The 19,365-nt window shown below is 41.3% G+C and overlaps 1 protein-coding gene across 16 annotated transcripts in view; it reads left to right on the top strand.

Moving 5' to 3' along the window:
* ABI3BP (ABI family member 3 binding protein) overlaps window positions 1-19,365 on the top strand; it is a 2,083,720-nt gene that overhangs the window by 779,260 nt on the left and 1,285,095 nt on the right. For all 16 annotated transcript variants that reach the window (XM_069204834.1, XM_069204837.1, XM_069204832.1 and 13 more), the window contains exon 5: window positions 17,820-18,001. In XM_069204834.1, coding sequence (XP_069060935.1) covers window positions 17,820-18,001 — 182 coding nt within the window. The remainder of the gene's footprint in view (window positions 1-17,819; window positions 18,002-19,365) is intronic.

Raw genomic sequence — 19,365 nt, 5'->3', positions numbered from 1 at the left:
AATTGCGATTCAGTAACCTGTTACCGAATCGCAATTTGGCATTGCGATTAGATATTTGCAAATGACATGTTTTTGGTGTCCCTTCCTAAACTGAATACCAGTGGTATGATTGAATGCTTTGCGACCGAAATGCGGTTACAAAACATTTGCAGACTACCACCAATTTCAAATTGGTAGTAACCCAGACGCAATTCTGAAGGGGTCCCCAAGGGACTCCTTCCTCTTTGTGAATGTATGTAAAATCCTGCTCTTAAAAAGTGAAACGAAAACGTTTGATTTTCTTTTTTTAAATGCATCCTGTTTTCCTTTGAGGAAAACAGGTTAAATTTTAAAAAAAGATTGCTTTATTTAAAAGCAATCACAGGCATGGTGGTCTAATAACCCCAGCGGGCTACCATTCCCATCCTGATTTGCGATTCCCAGTGGGTCGCAAATCGAGATACCTAATAAATATTGATGAGGTAGGTCTATTTGGGACCCACTGGGAATCGCAAATGTAACTCAGTGGAGTTTTGAACGTATGGATTTGCGATTACCTAATTGCGATTCATCTGGCCCTTAATGCACTATGCATTCACAATAAACACTGTCAAGAGAAAACACAACAAACTGCCAAACATAACAATAAAGAAAATTAATTTTCTAGAGATTAATAATGCGGTTGGTATATGGTAAAGTGCAAAGTGGGCAAGAATGGTGATGCTTTCTTTTAAACTGAAAACTCAGGGGCATATTTATGATAGCCCTAGCTCCACCTTGCGCCACATTGGCGCCACATTTGCGTCTTTTTCTAAGTAAATGTGGCATTAAGGTGGTATTTCCCACATAAAATATTTACAAAGTGGTGCAATAAAAGCATTGCGCCACTTTGTAAACACTTGGGCTACATTATGCCTGCACCATAATGTTTGCAAGGTGGGCATTCCTACGTAGAGGCTCAGAAAAATGGCACAGTGAAACTTACTAGATTTCACTGTGCCATTTTTAGGGTCATTATTAATGTCTGCCTAAGGTAGGCATTAAAATGATGCTACCATTGAAAATTATAGGCCTCCCTGAGCTTTGCTGCATTAGAGCCATAATTTATAACGTTAATCGAGCAAAGCACCATGCTAGGGCCACAAAGTATGACACTAATGTGTATACCACCGCCATGGTGCGCCATATTTTTTGTAAATACGGTGTACAGATGGATTAGGGGAACGCAATGGGGCACTTGAAAAGTGATGCATCATGGATGATGCACCACTTTTCAATAAATATGTCCCTCAGTCTTTAGCTCATACATCAGTGAGAGACTAACAATATCTGACTGTACAGGAATTACACATGTGGCAATGTAGAAGTAATTAAAAGATCTTCCTCAGGACTGGGCATCTGTTATTTATCTACACTTTATCCAAAAGTTACACCATTTTTAACCATTTTGTTTTTCTTCAGATGTCATTGACGTCCTTAAACCACTATGTTGTTTTAACCCCTTCGCTGCCAGGCCTTTTCCCCTCCTGTGCCGAGCCCTTTTTCGGCTATTTGGGGCAGTTCACGCTTAGGCCCTCATAACATTTTGTTCACATAAGCTACCCACGCCAAATTTGCGTCCTTTTTTCCCAACATCCTAGGGATTCTAGAGGTACCCAGACTTTTTTTTTTTTTTAAATGGGAAAAAAGGGCTGCAGAAGGCGGATCGTGGTTTTTTCCCTGAAAATGGCATCAACAAAGGGTTTGTGGTGGCAAAATCACCATCTTCCCAGCTTTCAGGAACAGGCAGACTTGAATTAGAAAACCCCATTTTTCAATACAATTTGGACATTTTACTGGGACATACCCCATTTGTACTATTTTTTGTGCTTTCAGCCTCCTTCCAGTTAGTGACCAAAATGGGTGAGAAACCAATGCTGGATCCCAGAAAGCTAAATATTTCTGAAAGTAGACAAAATTCTGAATTCAGCAAGGGGTCATTTGTGTAGATCCTACAAGTGTTTCCTACAGAAAATAACAGCTGAAAAAAAATATATTGAAATTGAGGTGAAATAAACAGCCATTTTTCTCCACGTTTTACTCTGTAACTTTTTCCTGCAAAGTCAGATTTTTGAAAGCAATATACAGTTACATCCGCTGGACTCTTCTGGTTGCGGGGATATATAGGGTTTGTAGGTTCATTTAGAACCCCAGGTGCCCAGAACCAATAAATGAGCTGCACCTTGCCATGGGTTTTTAGTCTATACCGGGTATGCAGCAATTCATTTGCTGAAATATAAAAAGTGAAAATAGGTATCAGGAAAACCTTTGTATTTCCAAAATGGCCACAAGATAAAGGGGGTCATTCCGTCCCCTGAGGGCGGCGGGCACCGCCCGCCGGGCGGAAACCGCCCAAACACCGCCCCGCGGTCAAATGACCGCGGGGACCATTTTAACTTTCCCGCTGGGCCGGCGGGCGATCTTCAAAAGATCGCCCGCCGGCCCAGCGGGAAAGCCCCAGCAAAGATGAAGCCGGCTCCGAATGGAGCCGGCGGATTTGCTGGGGTGCGACGGGTGCAGTTGCACCCGTCGCGATTTTCAGTGTCTGCTATGCAGACACTGAAAATCTTTGTGGGGCCCTGTTAGGGGGCCCCTGCAGTGCCCATGCCATTGGCATGGGCACTGCAGGGGCCCCCAGGGGCCCCAAGACACCCGTTCCCGCCAGCCAGGTTCTGGCGGTTAAAACCGCCAGAACCTGGCTGGCGGGAAGGGGGTCGGAATCCCCATGGTGGCGCTGCTTGCAGCGCCGCCATGGAGGATTCTTTTGGGCAGGGGCAGGGGCTTTCCCGCCGTGGTCAGAATTGCCCATGTAGCACCGCCAGCCTGTTGGCGGTGCTACCCCCGGCCTCCACCCTGGCGGTCATAGACCGCCAGGGTCAGAATCAGGCCCAAAGTGTTGAGAAGCAGTGGTTATTTGCACATCTCTCAATTCCGGGGTGCCCATACTAGCATGTGAATTACAGGGCATTTCTCAAATAGACGTCTTTTTTACACACTGTCTTACATTTGGAAGGAAAATATATAGAGAAAGACAAGGGGCAATAACACTTGTTTTGCTATTCTGTGTTCCCCCAAGTCTCCCGATAAAAATGGTACCTCACTTGCGTGGATAGGCCTAGCACCCACGTCAGGAAATGCCCCAAAACACAATGTGGACACATCACATTTTCACAAAGAAAACAGAGCTGTTTTTTGCAAAGTGCCTAGCTGTGGATTTTGGCCTCTACCTCAGCCGGTACCTAGGGAAACCTAGCAAACCTGCACAGTTTTGAAAACTAGACACCTAGGGGAATCCAAGATAGGGTGACTTGTGGGGCTCTGACCAGGTTCTGTTACCCAGAATCCTTTGCAATCCTTGAAATTTGGCCAAAAAAACACTTTTTCCTCTCATTCCGGCGACAGAAAGTCCTGGAATCTGAGGGGAGCCACAAATTTCCTCCCACCCAGCGTTCCCCCTAGTCTCCCGATAAAAATGGTATCTCACTTGTGTGGGTAGGCCTAGCGCCCACAAAAGGAAATGGCCCAAAACACAACGTGGACAGATCACATTTTTTCACAGAAAACATAGATGTTTTTTACAAAGTGCCTACCTGTGGATTGTGGCCTCTAGCTCAGCCGGCACCTGGGGAAACCTAGCAAACCAGTGCATTTATGAAAACTAGACACCTAGGGGAATCCAAAATGGGGTGACTTGTGGGTCTCTGATCAGGTTCTGTTACTCAGAATCCTTTGCAAACCTCAAAATGTGGCCAAAAAAACACCTTTTCCTCTCATTTCGGTGAGAGAAAGTTCTGGAATTTGAGAGGAGCTACAAATTTCCTTCTACCAAGCGTTCCCCGAAGTCTCTCGATAAAAATGGTACCTCACTTCTGTGGGTAGGCCTAGCACCCACGAAAGGAAATGGCCCAAAACACAACGTGGACACATCACATTTTTTCACAGAAAACAGAGGTGTTTTTTACAAAGTGCCTACCTGTGGATCGTGGCCTCTAACTCAGCCGGCATCTGGGGAAACCTGGCACACCAGCACATTTCCGAAATCTAGACACCTAGGGGAATCCAAAATGGGGTGACTTGTGGGTCTCTGACCAAGTTCTGTTACCCAGAATCCTTTACAAACCTCAAATTTGGCCAAAAAAACACTTTTTCCTCTCATTTTGGTGACAGAAAGTTCTGGAATCTGAGAGGAGCCACAAATTTCCTTCCACCCAGTGTTCCCCCAAGTCTCCCGATAAAAATGGTACGTCACTTGTGTGGGTAAGCCTAGCGCCCACGAAAGGAAATGGCCCAAAACACAACGTGGACACATCACATTTTTTCACAGAAAACAGAGGTGTTTTTCACAAAGTGCCTACTTGTGGATTGTGACCTCTAGCTCAGCCGGCACCTGGGGAAACCTAGCAAACCAGTGCATTTTTTAAAACTAGACACCTAGGGGCATCCAAAATGGGGTAACTTGTGGGGCTCTGACCAGGTTCTGTTACCCAGAATCCTTTGCAAACCTCAAAATGTGGCCAATAAAACCCTTTTTTTTTTTTGCTTTGCAATCCGGCTGCTAAAACGCTCAGAGAGACTTCAAAAGGAAGGAAATTCCTTTCCTTCCCTTTAAAGCCTCTCAGGCCTCCTCCACGCGATCGGAAGAAAAATGCTGAGCATTTCTCTTCCGATCGTGCTGGAAGCTGAGCTTCCAGCGCAATGGGAGGAGGCCTCTGTCATAGTCAGCGCGCGCAGGGGGTGGGGGGTTGGGGGGCTGTCTGGGGTGGAAGGAGAAGGGCTTCCCCTTCAATCCCTGCGTTGGAGGGGTAGGGGCAACCCCACAGAGGGAGCGCCAGCGCTCCCTCTGGGCTCTGTGCCCAGGACGTAATGGTTACGTCCTGGGCACAAAAGGGGGGGATTTTTTTATTTATTTACCATTTCATACATTTTGTTGAATTGTGGACTCTGACCCCCCTTTTGTTAATTATCTGAGAACATGTAATGGCTAAAGACACAGTGAGCCATGCTAAGAACGAGGTTATATTGACAAAACATCTGTTCAATTGCTGGACTGCTATGAACAGAACTGCCTCTCTTTTGCAAGATTTAATTGAACATATACGTTTGATATTAACATGTTGGAAATTGGGTTATTAATTTGGCAGAGTGGTATCCTTTCCCAATTAATAAACACAATCTAGATAAGCCACAAACGTGGTTAAGGAGTCCTTCAAACATTTTCCCCCCAGCAGTGAGGCAGAGTATTTTTTTATACCATACATAGGCCCTCATTATAACATTGGCACTATTGACCGCCTACCGGCGTGGAGACAGCCGCCAAATCACCATCGCCTCGGCTAACTACCATCCGCCATATTATGACCGTAGCTGGAATCCCACCAAAAGGATGGCGGAATTTTGGCTGCAGTCATGGTAGCGGACGGCAGTAAGGTGGCGCTGCTGCCAGCAGCAGCGCCAGTAGACTGCTGCAGACTGTACCATGACACATGATACAGCCTGGCAGTGTTCTGCTGGCAGACGCTGCTTCTGCCAGCAGCGCCCTGTCCCGTCTCCTGCTGGAGGACCCCTCACTAAAGGTAAGTTGGGTGCTCCGACAGGGGAAGGGGGGTGTTGAGTGTGTGTGTGGGGGTGTGGGTGTATGTTTGTGTGTGCATGCATGCAGGTGTGTGGCGTGTGGAATGCATGGTTGTGAGTGTGCGTGTATGTTGTGTTGTGTGAATGCATGGGTGCGTGTATCTATGTAAGTGTGTGTGGATGTGTGTGTTAATGAATGTATGCATGCATGAGTAAATGTGTGTATGATGGTGCGTAAATGTGTGTGTATGTCGTGGTTGGTCTGGAGTGGGAGGACTTTGGGGAGGGGGAGGGGGCGGAGGAGACCCCTATCAGTGACAGGGAAAGGATTTCCTGTCACTGATAGTGCCTACAGCCATGGTTTTTGTGGCGATAAGGGAGCCACGAAAACCATGGCAGTAGGCAAGGTCATAATCCCCCGGGTGGGACAGTGACGGCCGCCTGGCTGGAGACTGAAGTCTCCAGCCCGGCGGCTGTTACCGCCCTGGCGGACAAAGTGGTACATTGGCGGTTTGGCTTGGGCCAAACCGCCAATGTCATATTTTGGGGAAGAGTACCGCCAGCCTGTCAGCAGTACTCTTCTCCAAAATACCGCCGTCCACCAGGGTCATAATGAAGGCCATATTGTCCCAAATCCAGAAATGATCTGAGGAGGCGGTAATGAGATGGTAGTCTTATCATGTACACCACTCAAGAAATAGAGAATTCCCTACCCTAATCCTGACAATGGTCCCACAGAAACCACCTTTTTTTGTCATCATGTCCATTCTCAGCTTACGACAAGCCTTCTCAGAGATCCTCAATCAAGACTTTCCTGGACCTCCTACGCCTGCAGGAGCCTGGTACAGGAGATTGGTGTTCCCTTTCAGGCTCACTCATTGGCCAGGGCCTGTGCCCAGCCCTGTCTGGGAAGCCAGTGTTTGGCAGCGCTAAACAGGGATGGCCACGGAAACCTGCCTTTCACCTAACCCTGCAGCTAACCCACCAAGGGGAGGCAACACCCACTGCACCTGGTGAAAAGCAGTGAACAGCAGGGATTGGCCACAGGACCTGTAACTAATCTACCACAGACATCTGTGAAGATCCTATGGCCTAATAGTGACAAGCTCTTTTACTATATTTTCAAAAGAACATTTATTTTGTTTTTTAGATAATTTCACTGAGGTTTGTTTGCAATGGTGGTGGCAAACAGCCACATACACTTTCAGCAATTTTTCCTATTGATGGAATTTCTTGTACTGGTCTTTCATCTTCTAAGTCACAACCTTGGGATTCTTCTCTCTGCACCTGATGTTAGTTTTGCACTCCATGCAATAAAGTCCATAGATGCTCAGGTTATTGTTTATGTTCTTAGATTTCCTGCAGCCTCTCTTCGGGAACATATTCTGGTCTTCCTGTTTCCTGCCTAGGTAGTACCTGCTCTTTCATTTTGTCTGGATTTCCACTAGCTTTCGATATTCCCCTTTGAACTTTGAGGTCAGGTGACATCTTATTGTCAAAGTGCCTAAGGAATACAGAAGGCTCTGACCTCTTCCTAAAGTTTGCACACAAAGTTTGCAAGTGACCGTCCTACTCTTTAATGACTTTTCTCCAGGGGAATGTATGAAACATTCCCGCAAAATTGTGTCATTCAATGTTTTTTTACCCCTTCATGGTCTTTTGAGTACAGGCAACTTTCCGTTATTGTGTTTCTGGAGAGGTTCCTGAACCTTCTTTTCTGCTGTGTCTGCCATTCCTTAGAGCTCTACGATGCTCTATCTCCATATGTGAACTGCACAGGTGCCCTGCACTTTACAAACTGATGAAAGTTCTTCCTCCTGATAAGTAACAGGCACTGTTGTATATGGTGGAAAAATATAACAGCATCAATCAATCAAAAGCTCAACATGGTCTTAGATGTTCAAATTGTCTCAGGATTCAAATGAAGGTCTCCTTTCATAGGAAGTCCAGCCAAGTGTTTGGGGTCCTCAATACCACCTAAAAACACATAGGCATATTCACAAAATTATTTTCAAACATAAAAGTTATGACAATAAGACCAAATAATGATAATGGATGAAATTTGTGTTTGATCTAATTCGTAACAGGTCCTTGCATCATTTGCAATGTTTGTACAAACCTACAAAATAGGTAATGTAGGTCCCCGAAGAAATATATTGGAATCTAGAAAATGTGACTGCCTACTTTCACTCATATACAGTCAGTGCAAATACATCCCTGCACAGATATTTTTTGCCTTGTCCTGAGTGTTATTGTGCCTGATGGTGTACAGCATGAGTAAACAGATTTGTACCTGGTGTATGAGCATTAAAATTTCTTTCATATCATACTATTTGGAATAAGCAATAACTTCTAGGAACAAGCCAATAGTAACTGTATGTGCAAAAGCTGGAGAAAGCACATTTTCTAATTGGTGCTAGTACTAAATTGCACACAAATTCCCTTTCCAGATATTTTAATAGTACTGCATAGATCTAATGGAGCACATGTGAAGCTTTTTTTGTTGAGAGACAATATGCAGATTCTCTAGTCCACTAGAATATGTGAAATCTCCTTTAATATTAAAACATTATGATAATGTATGTGTATACATGTAATGATCAATTCATTGTTGATACTCATTTTAAGGAGAATTGAAGAAGTCTAATGTTCAACAGAGCAGTAGTATTCTTGAAAGATTTGGAGTGAGTATGGAGTGATATCTGAGGAAAGAGCTTTTATGTTTTGTGTCACCATACTTATCAATGTTTTTAAAATTATTAATTGAGGGCAATAACTTCATAGAAGTTTGGTTGTTCAACAATATCATTTATTTCATGCCGACACCCCCCATTCTGCTATTTATGTGACATTTCAGACAGATTTGTGCATAAGCATTGGTGAGAATTGATTAGGTACCAGGGGTTCTTATAATGAGCTATTGGTGGCAGGAATGACAAGTGTCTGGGGTAGTTCTGGAGTGACTGATACCCTAGAGGTATTAAGTTGAGTTGGGGACTACGGGTTGCTGGAAATGAACATTCACAATTTTAGCATGTAATGCTTGTTTTATGGGGGTTTAAAGGCAGAGTCTATGCAGAAAAGGAACAACCATCCATATTACTTAGGTGGGATTTTGTGCAGTACATCCCAACATTCATGCTATGCTCAGGAGAAGAGAGCCTCATTGTCACACCTAAAACTAGATATAAGTACAAAGGGCAATGGTTCTATGTGGTGACACCCACCTTTGGAACAATGTGCCTTGGTAGATCTGCCAGGCACAGTCATTAATACAGCTCAGACAAGACTCAAGACCCATCTGTCCTAACAGTATACACATCCCTTCCCAATAATGCGTTACTTCTAATGCACTTTGACTATGATGGCTATGTTCTACTATGATGTACATTGTGGATATCTACCTATTACTAATCTATATTCTTATAATATGCTTAACAATTCCCTTCTCAGCACAGCCAATGTAATCAGTGGCCAGCTCTACACCCTTGGGACATGATCTGGACCTCTTTTCCCCTGACAAACGTTTCTCATATGCTATCTTTTTTGCCTCACCCACCCTTCTCTCTATTCGTAATCAATATGGACCATGCTGGTTCTTATTACTGTATCCACAGTCACAAAACATACCATTTGAATTCTTCATCACCTAGAAGCTTTTTATTTCTACAGCGTGTGCAGCACTAGCAAAATAAACATGAACATTAAGGGCTTGGTTCAGAAAGATCTCCGCACTTGTGGCTGAGGCCCCACAATGGCAGAACTGCCGTACTGCAATTACTCATTGTGGAGGTCCCGACATGACTGCAGGGCCTCCCCCATGAGTGCGGAAGCCGTTTGTGAATCAGGCCCTGCGAGAGCATCACTGGCGTTTGGCTGAAAAGACTTAACACAAAGATGGATAATTTGATGTCCAAATATGCCGGCTTTTGGTAGCACTGTCTTATGAGTATTATGTTCATATAACTGAAGAGAACTTAGGTCTTGATAAGTTGCCAGCGAGAGGGATGCAGTGTTTGAGAGATACGTTCCCATTCTTAGTTCCAGGACTAGTCTGACTGCAGCACTTGATATTCTCTGCAGGGCACTGGTGACAGCTAGATTCAGTCTCACATAAAACATATTGCAATAGTGAAGATGGTAGATCATAAAGGTTTGTGTGATGGTCATTATATGTTCATTGAATGGGTTTTAAATCTGCGAAAAGCCTGCAGAAGCCTAGATAGGTATCTGTTTAATTTTATTGATTTGTTGGCAGGAGGGAAGTGTTGATTATTGGATTATTGATATTTCACCGAGCACTAATTTTAAGCATATGAGCGCATTCTGTAACCAGTGGTTTGCTTCTAGTTAAATTGGACTGATTGCACAGGATAAAGGTGCATTTTGTTTTCATTGTGGACACGATGCCAGTTGTTTGCCGTCTACTTAAAATACCACCTCAACAAACTCACAGAATATAATGCATGCAGCATGGAAAAATAGCTAATATGGGCATTTAGGGCATTAAAATGTGACATGTCTTCTCCTTTTCAACATATGTATTAAAATCATAAAGAGTCTTATATAGTGATGTAGCAGAAACTTTAGTACTGTACGTGGCAATCTATGCATTATGTTAATCGAAGTACTAATAGTTGACTGTAAAGTCAGAAGGGAGGAGGCGGCGGCTGCACTACCAAGGGCAGGAGCCCTTTAAAAACTAACTAACTTGCGCTCCCGCCCTGCGGGAAGCGCGCCAGAAGGGAGGAGGTGGCGGCTGCACTACCAAGGGCAGGAGTCCTTTAAAAACTAACTAACTCGCGCTCCCGCCCTGCGGGAAGCGCGTCAGAAGGGAGAAGGCGGCAGCTGCACTACCAAGGGCAGGAGCCCTTTAAAAACTAACTCGCGCTCCCGCCCCGCGGGAAGTGCGCAGGTGGTGCCCGGGCGAAGCCCGGGCCAAGGGCGGGCCCGTCCTGCACCTGTCAGCGCCTGACAGAGGCTGGGCTGGGCCACCCCCCTGATATTTATATTTTTTTTAAAAAAAAATTGGCAATTACTGGCACAGGGGTAGGAGCCCTCTAATAGCTCCTTTCGTGCTCCCGCGTCGTGCCTGCCAGAGCCCGGAGGAGGTTGGGCTGGACTCATTCTGTTGCTATCCGGTTTAGTGATTTGCATATATTTTGTCGTGACTAGATAAGAGTGTTCAACATAGTAACCCCATATCCATAACACACATAATGGGGAAAAGAAAGCAAAACCAAATAGGGAACGGTACTAATAAAAAAAAACAGAGAGGTGCTAATACGATCACTAATTATCTCACAGATGCAATGGGGAAAATTAATGAAGAAATGATTAATGCTGAAGCACGTTTAGTGGCAACAAAAAATGTCTTACATGAGGCTATTACTGAAGTGAGCACTGAGACTGTAGGTTTAATCTCTGAACTAAAATCCCCAAAGGAAAAATGTACTGGGGTGGATCCTAGATTTTCCTTAGGCCCTTTATTACCTAAAGATATAATAGAAGAAATTGACTCCTTGAACAGTACAGATGACCAAATTCCTTCACCACCAAAGAAAAAAAGAAGCAGTCAGACTACTAAATCTAAGTTTATGCTACCATCTCTACAGTTTTCTAAGGGTAGCAAAGTAACAACTGAATTGCATGGTAGTCAGGCAGTAACACCATCACCAGAAAACGATGGCCCCTTACAAAAACGTATGGAAACCCTTTTCAAGAAACTGCATGGCAAGCTAGACCAGATAGAGTCAAAAGTATTCCTAGAATTCAATGAGATAAAAGAACGTATATCTAAGATAGAAGTAAGTGTTAATTCAATGACTAAAGCGAAAAATCTGTCCCATGGTTGTGACACTATATCAAATGAGAGCCAAGTGGCTGTAGATTTAAGGAATAGTGCAATGACAGGGAAAGCAGATTCTAAAAAAAGAAGTATAGAATATCAGCACCCTATACAGAAAGAAATTCCCCTGTCTAAGGAACCCATGAGCAATCATATGGAGCAATTGGATAGAAATCATAGATGCCAGTCTCCAATTAGAGATAGACCAGCGAAAGAGGTATTACAATTCCTGCCAGATGCTACACCATATACAATCATTCTTTAAAAATTTCCCAAATTGGGACCAAACATCGTTGAGACCTGGACAGATTTACGTAACAAAGTAGTACACTGGATGGCAGGGAATATATGTACACCAGATATACTATGTTGTGAAATCTTATATGCAAGAAGAGTTGATTGGGTGGGATATTTGGAGGAAGAAGAGGGAGATTGCATCGTGGTTAATTTTCGTAATCCTCGCTTTGTGGGTCAACTACTAGCTCACTTGGATATAAGATATAGAGCCTGTAAAAGTCTGAGAAAAGAGATTATGGCCGTTCCTTTAGGATATTTTTACAGAATGATGAATACCTCAGGCACAAGAGACATGGGGGCCACATGAAAAACACCCAGTAATTTGGAGAGGTATAACAAACCAGAGTGTTCCAATCGATTCGCTCCCCTGAGTAACATGGAGGATTTGGACTGACAGCAGGAGGACATGAGTAGAAAAGAGATCTTGCTATCTGAGAAAATACAACCTACTACTGTAGCCCCCATTCCAAAATTTTCAAGTTGTAATGGTGACGCTGAGTCAGATGGGAAGCCCCTAGCAGGAGACTTAATTATACTCATGTCGTGGAATATAGCTGGAGTAAAAATGAAAATGGTTGAGAAGGAATGGCAGACCATAATAAGCTCATCACATATAATCTGCCTACAAGAGACATGGCACACGGGATCCTTTTTTATTGAAGGATATGTCATATTCTCCACCCCAGCTTCTGCCTCACCTAGCGGTAGGGCAAAGGGAGGATTGGCAATACTGATCTCAACATTGGTACCGTATATATTGGTGAAATCCTCCCTTGATTCCCCTTATTGTCAGTTTTTATATCTTCGGATAGATGGAATTTTAGGGATTGTTTTAATAAATTACTACAACAACAAATTTGATGGCACCAATAGAGTAGTGGCATCAACTCTTCAGGAAGATTTACAAACTTTTGTAAATTATATAACTTCAAGTTATACAATAATATGGGTTGGAGATTTCAATATTGGGACATGCCAGAATACTATAGGAAAGACATGTGGATTTGTCGACGATGGGGGGAGCGCACAATCGCATTTTTTGCATAACAATTACGGAATTGCACTGAATGAGATATTATTTAGATATGATTTAGAACTGATGGAACAAGACGGGTTTAAAGGAATGAAGCTTCCATCGTTTATAGGAAGAGGACACTTCTCACTAATTGACCATATATTAATGTCTAAGAGTAAAATGGATATGGCCTAATCCCTGAAGATTGAGCCAACCATCTATAGTGATCATCATCCCTTGCTATTAACTATGAGATTGGCTAAACCCTTTAATATAGGTGAACGATTGGCAATGAATATAGGAATAAGAAGGGAAAATGGTATTGTAATTAAATGGACTGGGGTAAATTAAATAGATGTGATGAAAAAAGTTGTGACACAACACTGTCAAGAAATTTTTATATTTACAGAATATAACCAAAGCCCAAATGAGATCTTAGGATCCTTTAACCAGCTTAGAAATGCCATTGCAGGAAGCCTAGTGAGAACACTGAGGAACAAAAAGAGTGAAAAGGTGGGGTGGTTTGGTCACAATTGTTCACTAGCAAGCCAGGAATTAAAACAAGCCTTGCAGGCTCGACCAAGAAATAGGGAAGAGGTAATTATTAAACGCTCTAAATACAAGCATGCACTAATGACGAGGAAGGCACAATTGAGAGCTAGGGCATGGGCTAATCTTGAGCAAGCAACGACATTAAAAGATAGTACTCTATTCTGGAAAACAATTAATCAACCATTCCTAAAAAATAATGATGTACCCCAAATAACAGTACACGTTCCGTTATCAGAATGCCTTTCACATTTTGGCTCAATTTTTAACCCAGATAATCTGACTACTCACACATCGAATAGGGGGATAATTGAGATAGAGCCACCTTTCTTGAAACCAGTTAGTATAGGGGAAGTGAAATCTGCTATGGGAAGATGCTCAAAAGGGAAGGCACCAGGCCCTGACGGGGTGCCAATAGATGCCTACTTGACATACATCGATCTATGGTGCCCTATTTTGACCCAAGTCTTTTTGAGTGTGACAAAGGGATATATTTTAACATCTTGGACTGAAAGCATAATTGTTCCTATTTTCAAAAAGGGAGATAGAGGTGACCCCAAATGCTATCGGACGATCTCACTTTTAGATACCTCTGTTAAATTGCTAGAGAAGAGTACTCCTAGAAAGATTAGAATTATGGGCAACCAAAAACCATATACTCATAGAGGCTCAATTGGGATTCAGGCCTGGGGTTGGTACTCTGGAACAATGTATAAACCTTAATTTAATAATAAGTAAATACACAATAGCAAGAAAGGGTCATATGTTCCTTTGTTTTGCCGATCTTAGCAGTGCTTTTGATTTGGTGAACCATGCTAAGCTGTGGAAAGATTTAACAGATATGGGCGCACCCTTAGATATAATAAGTTTCTTGGCACAATTATATAATCATCTAACAGCGCGGGTGAGATATGGAAGAAATGGCAAGTGTACCCCAGGTTTCAGGATAAGGAGAGGAATACGTCAAGGCTGTGTTTTGTGCCTCTTCTATTCTCCCTTTATATAAATGGAGTAGATGCCCATTTAAAAAATATGGAAATCGATACCCCTAAAATAGGAGAATGTTCTATCCCAGTCCTTTTATATGCAGATGATGCTGCACTGCTGTCACGAACTGCAAATGGGTTGCAGCGGTTAATCGAGGGCTTTGTGGAATTCATAGAAGAAAGAGATATGTTGTTGAATATGACCAAAACTGTTGTAATGACTTGTGGACAGGGAAAGGTCAGGATGAAAGCTTTTTTTATCAAAGGCCATAAATGTGAAGAGTTGAATGGATTTACATATCTGGGTATACAATTTTCTAATATGGGTCATTGGAAGCAACATCTAGAAATTATCAGGATGAAGTATGTTAGGACAACTGAGGCTGTCTTTAGATTTTCAAAAACAATTGGCAATAAACCCCTTGGGGAAATGCTGCAAATCTCCAAAAGTAAATCAATTAACAGCATTACGTATGGTTCTACCCTTTGGGGCTCGATGCCCGAGATCCGTTCATTACAAGTGCTAGAGAACACATTTTTTTGCAGACTACTTGCAGTGCCAAATACTGCCTCCACATTTATGGTACACAAGGAGTTGGGTTGCCATTATGTGGAAGATCTAATATACACCAATGCGTTGTTGGCTTGGCATTGTATTTGGTCTAAAGAAGAGACGCATTTTACTCAAAAGATTATTGAAGATTGCCTTACACTATAATATTGGGATAGGATTCCATGGTTCATGCATTTAAAAGATTTTTTGAAAGGCATAAATCTAGTTCCAATTTTGGACAATCCAGGTATTATTCTTCAATTTAGCAAGAAATAATTGAAAAATCAACTTATGGCATGGAGGGTCTGTGATAGAGAAAATAGAGAATGTAGGAAGTCAACAGTAGCACTTTATATGACTGAAAATAACGAGGTAATGCCTAATTATTTGCTGAAAGTAGTAAACATTCAGGATAGATTTTATCTGACTCGAATGCGCTTTAGAATGTTGCACTTTTTGGTAGCTTTCCCAAAGGTGAGGATTTGGAGTAAAAGCCTACCAAAGTGCCCCTGTGTGGGACAATTTGCACAATCCACAATGCACTTTATTATATCTTGTAAGTTTGATCATGATGTTAGGAAGCAATTTTTAAAACCTTTATTTATTACTAACAAATTATTTTATTGTAGAGAAGCATTTAACTACTTATGTAAACTGGATACCAATGAGAAATGTGATGCAGTGATAAAACGTATCCTAAATGCCATAGAACTAAGGAAAAAGCTGTCATACTTAGAAAATCTCCGGTATGAGAATGAATAATTCCTCAAGCTGTAGTAGCAAGGTTTTTTTTTATTTATTTATTTATTTATCTATCAGCAATGTTTTCTCAAAGTATTTTACTGTATACTTTTACTATTTTTATGAGATTGTTTTATCTTTTATGGAGTAAAATCCGAATAAAGATCGATTTGATTGATTGATTGACTGTAAAGTGAGAAACCATTTTAGTGTGCATTTGTTTTGATGAATGAGTTAAACAATAGGTGGTATTTAAATTTACTTAAATGTTTGAAGGATTTAACAGACATTATGCTATAGTTTAGAGTATAAACTAATAGGCTGTTTCAAAACAATATTGAATTTCTAACAACTAATGTTTTAAAAACGTGCAAAAATAGAGAACTGCAGTTCTGTGTCACATTTACAGAAATGCATTGACAGTCATTTCATTTAAAGTTACTGTAACATGAATGCTAATGAATATATATTAATGCCGAATTCCTAGTTTACAAGTGAAAATGTGTTTATTTGAATGCATTAATGTGTTGTTTTAGTTCACTTGCTTCACCTAAGTAAGGCGTGCTAGGCTTTGTATTTCCTAACTGTGCAGAACATATAAAGACATCCTGCTAACGTGTACCTTTCTTTCAGACTTCATTCCCATGAGAAGACTAGTTTGGTAATAGATGTCTATCGTTTTACACATAGACAGTTGTGAGAATCTTACCTTGGATGTAGACATCATAGAACATCCTGGATGGCAGATTAGAAACTTAAACATTTGCTTCAATCAGATGGACACTGTTCTCATGACAGACTTGGAAACCACATGTAGATGTTTCATGCTAGAGTTGTATATGTCGAATTATATTGGATGATGTCCTTTCAACCTCAAATTAACTGTTGCTTTGCTGAATCAGATTGCCTTATGAACTTTAATATGGCAAAACCGAGCAGGAGTTTGGTCAGAGAGATCCCAGCAGACCCCAGCAGAACCCATCAGATGGGAATCCCTGGACCTCTGAGAGGAATCCTTTTGCCCCTCATGGTGTGAGCCTTGGAGAGGTATTTTCCTCTCTGCTACTTTGAAATGCCTTGCTGGAACTTAACGATTTCTTTCTGAACCTTACAGAAGACTCTTGACCAAGCTCCTGACATGCTGACACTTTCCCTTTTTACTTATCTTTTGCCCACCCCAGTTAGTAACTTGTTGCCCAAGATTACCGTTTTCCAAATTCTTTTTTGTCCTTTTTGTCTTTTGCCAGCATGCGTTCTGCCCCCGCATGTTTTTCCTTAATTGGCTAAACTGTAGGGTTTCCATGGGCCTACTAAATTGAACTTTGATGATTGAACTGCCCTAGTGCATGTTAAAACTGAGCAACATTTGTTTTATACACATCAAATTGTCTTATTGATGTTTTGCATTGTCTTTGTTGAGTGCCTATTGCTTCTAAAGTTAGTTCGCCTGAATTGATTTCATCATCTTTGTCAACTCTTGGTGACTGTACTTTTAGAACTCTGCCTTGTGGATTGTCTAATGACTCTGAGCTTAAGTTTGTAATAAACCCCTTAACTTTAATCCTGACCTGAGATTTTCCTGTATGCCCACATGGGTCGTGCTGCATAATTTAATTGGTTAGTATTGAAATTTGTTGTATGGTTCTAACACATCCTATGGAGATTCCAAAGATCCGTTGGCCTAGCTGAGTATTGCTTTCTGCAAAGGATGAAAATGCTCCAGCAGACTGTAAGCATTTTTATACACAGAACATATTCATTGGCTAACCGTTTTGGTCTTAACAGAATGTGGGATAGAGAAACCAAAACACATTTTCATTTTCAAATAATTTCTTTCTTAACAAGCTCTTGAATTGCTCTCACCTAAGTTTTCTTTCTTCCTGTTCTAATGCCAAGAAACTGCTCACGGTTCTCATCAATCTGGTCAGCATTGGCAGAATTTATTATTTAAACCAACTAATGAAGTGCTTAGAAGAATATGCACAGGCATGATTCCCAGTATTACTGTGACACAATATAGCTGAAGGATGTATACTGTAGGTCAATGGAGCAGTCAGCATGCAATGCAAAAGCTCTCTTGCACTCTATGCATATCTCTTGGCAATGTCAGTGCAGTGTCTGTAGTTCAGTCCCTGGAAGTTCACCTATACACACATTACTCAAGTGATGTTGTAATGAAACAATGTATTTACTCATTAGCATTTTATGAAACAAATAATGTTTGCTTTCTTTACCTCATAGGTTCTATACAGTTCGCTACCGAGAGAAGGAAAAGAACAAAAAGTGGCTTTTCCATCTCTGCCCAAACACAGAAACAGTGATAGACAATTTGAAACCAAACGTAATTTATGAGTTTGGAGTGAAAGACAACTCTGAAGATGGAATATGGAACAAGGGTGTCACGCACAAAACCACTGTGCCCCGTAAGTAATTGTGCAGACATGACTCAAATATTTTCAATTTATTTAGTAAGTGAATTCACAGTCATCTGCTGTGCACACAATTTGATTCTCCATTAATATGCGTTATCTATAGAGAATCAAACTCTTAAAAAACAGTGCTTCAATTCTTATCAGTTATTGACAGTAAAGGCTTTCAAATCTGCAAATATATATGAGTTATAGGAATATTTCCATACAATTGTTGGATCAATATTTTTACATTGATAAAATATACATACTAAGTTTTGTTGCCGAAAAACAACATTGACTGCCGTATACCTGAAGCAGATATATATAGCACTTATTAGTCACACAGCATTTGGGGTACAGGATTAATATCAGAATTGGGTTTCTATGCTACAGTCAAAGGTTTATAGTTAAACTTTACGAATGATGGTTCTAAAATTCATGAAACAAAGATCCACAACTGGTTATTGGCACATCCAGGGAAAAGGGATCTTATTTATGAGTAACCTCCAATGACAATATGAACTGTAAACCACACTTTGAACAATTAAGAATTACAAGTAAAAGTCTGATATTTGCATCTTGTACTCTTAAAAAGCCTTAATCATCCATTTCTGAAACACAATGAAATTAATTTACATAGAAATTCATGCCTGTGCTGACATATGGATCTGAAATCTTGTGAGACTAAAACACAAATTACTAGACATGCTCCATGCAAAACAATACTGATCCTTATTTCCATTAAAAAACTATTCTTCACAAGCTCAAATACTCTAGAATTTGGCTTAACTAGTCAAGGCCTTGCAAGTAAAGGAGTATACAAATTGTTTAGAAAACTATATGACGCTCCCACCAGCTCCTTGAATAATATATGTAGGCTGGAAATACAACATCCAAGCACTGGCATTGCATAGGGGAAGTACTTTATTACATACAGCTCTGCGAAATTTCCACTTGTAGGAGGCCTGAGCAGCCCTCATGTCGCAAGCCAGCTTTAATATTAACGATCAATATTTCCATAAAATCTATCTCATTCCACAAGATAAAGACATATTGTTGAAAAAGTGTCATGCCTGCTTTGTGATTGGATCTTACTTAAAACAATTGCCTAAAAAGTATTGGAGCATACACTTGAAGCTCGCATATATGTCATATAGCTATGTTGCATTCCCCAAAAAGATCATGTATCAAGCTGAAAATAGAATTTCTGGTTTACTTGTAAGAACTTGTTGCGAAGCCCTGATTTTATGGTTTTCTGGAGAAAATACCAAACTGAGTTGTAAATTTGTAATCTTTATGGCACATGAGTCAGCAAGCTATTTAAATCAAATTATGCTGGCTAAAGTGGATTTGAACCAAGCTTCTCCAATGTGTGA

The sequence above is a fragment of the Pleurodeles waltl genome, chromosome 8, assembly GCF_031143425.1.
Source record: "Pleurodeles waltl isolate 20211129_DDA chromosome 8, aPleWal1.hap1.20221129, whole genome shotgun sequence".
NCBI classification, from domain to species: domain Eukaryota; kingdom Metazoa; phylum Chordata; class Amphibia; order Caudata; family Salamandridae; genus Pleurodeles; species Pleurodeles waltl.
This window is presented reverse-complemented; position numbering and strand designations above follow the sequence as displayed.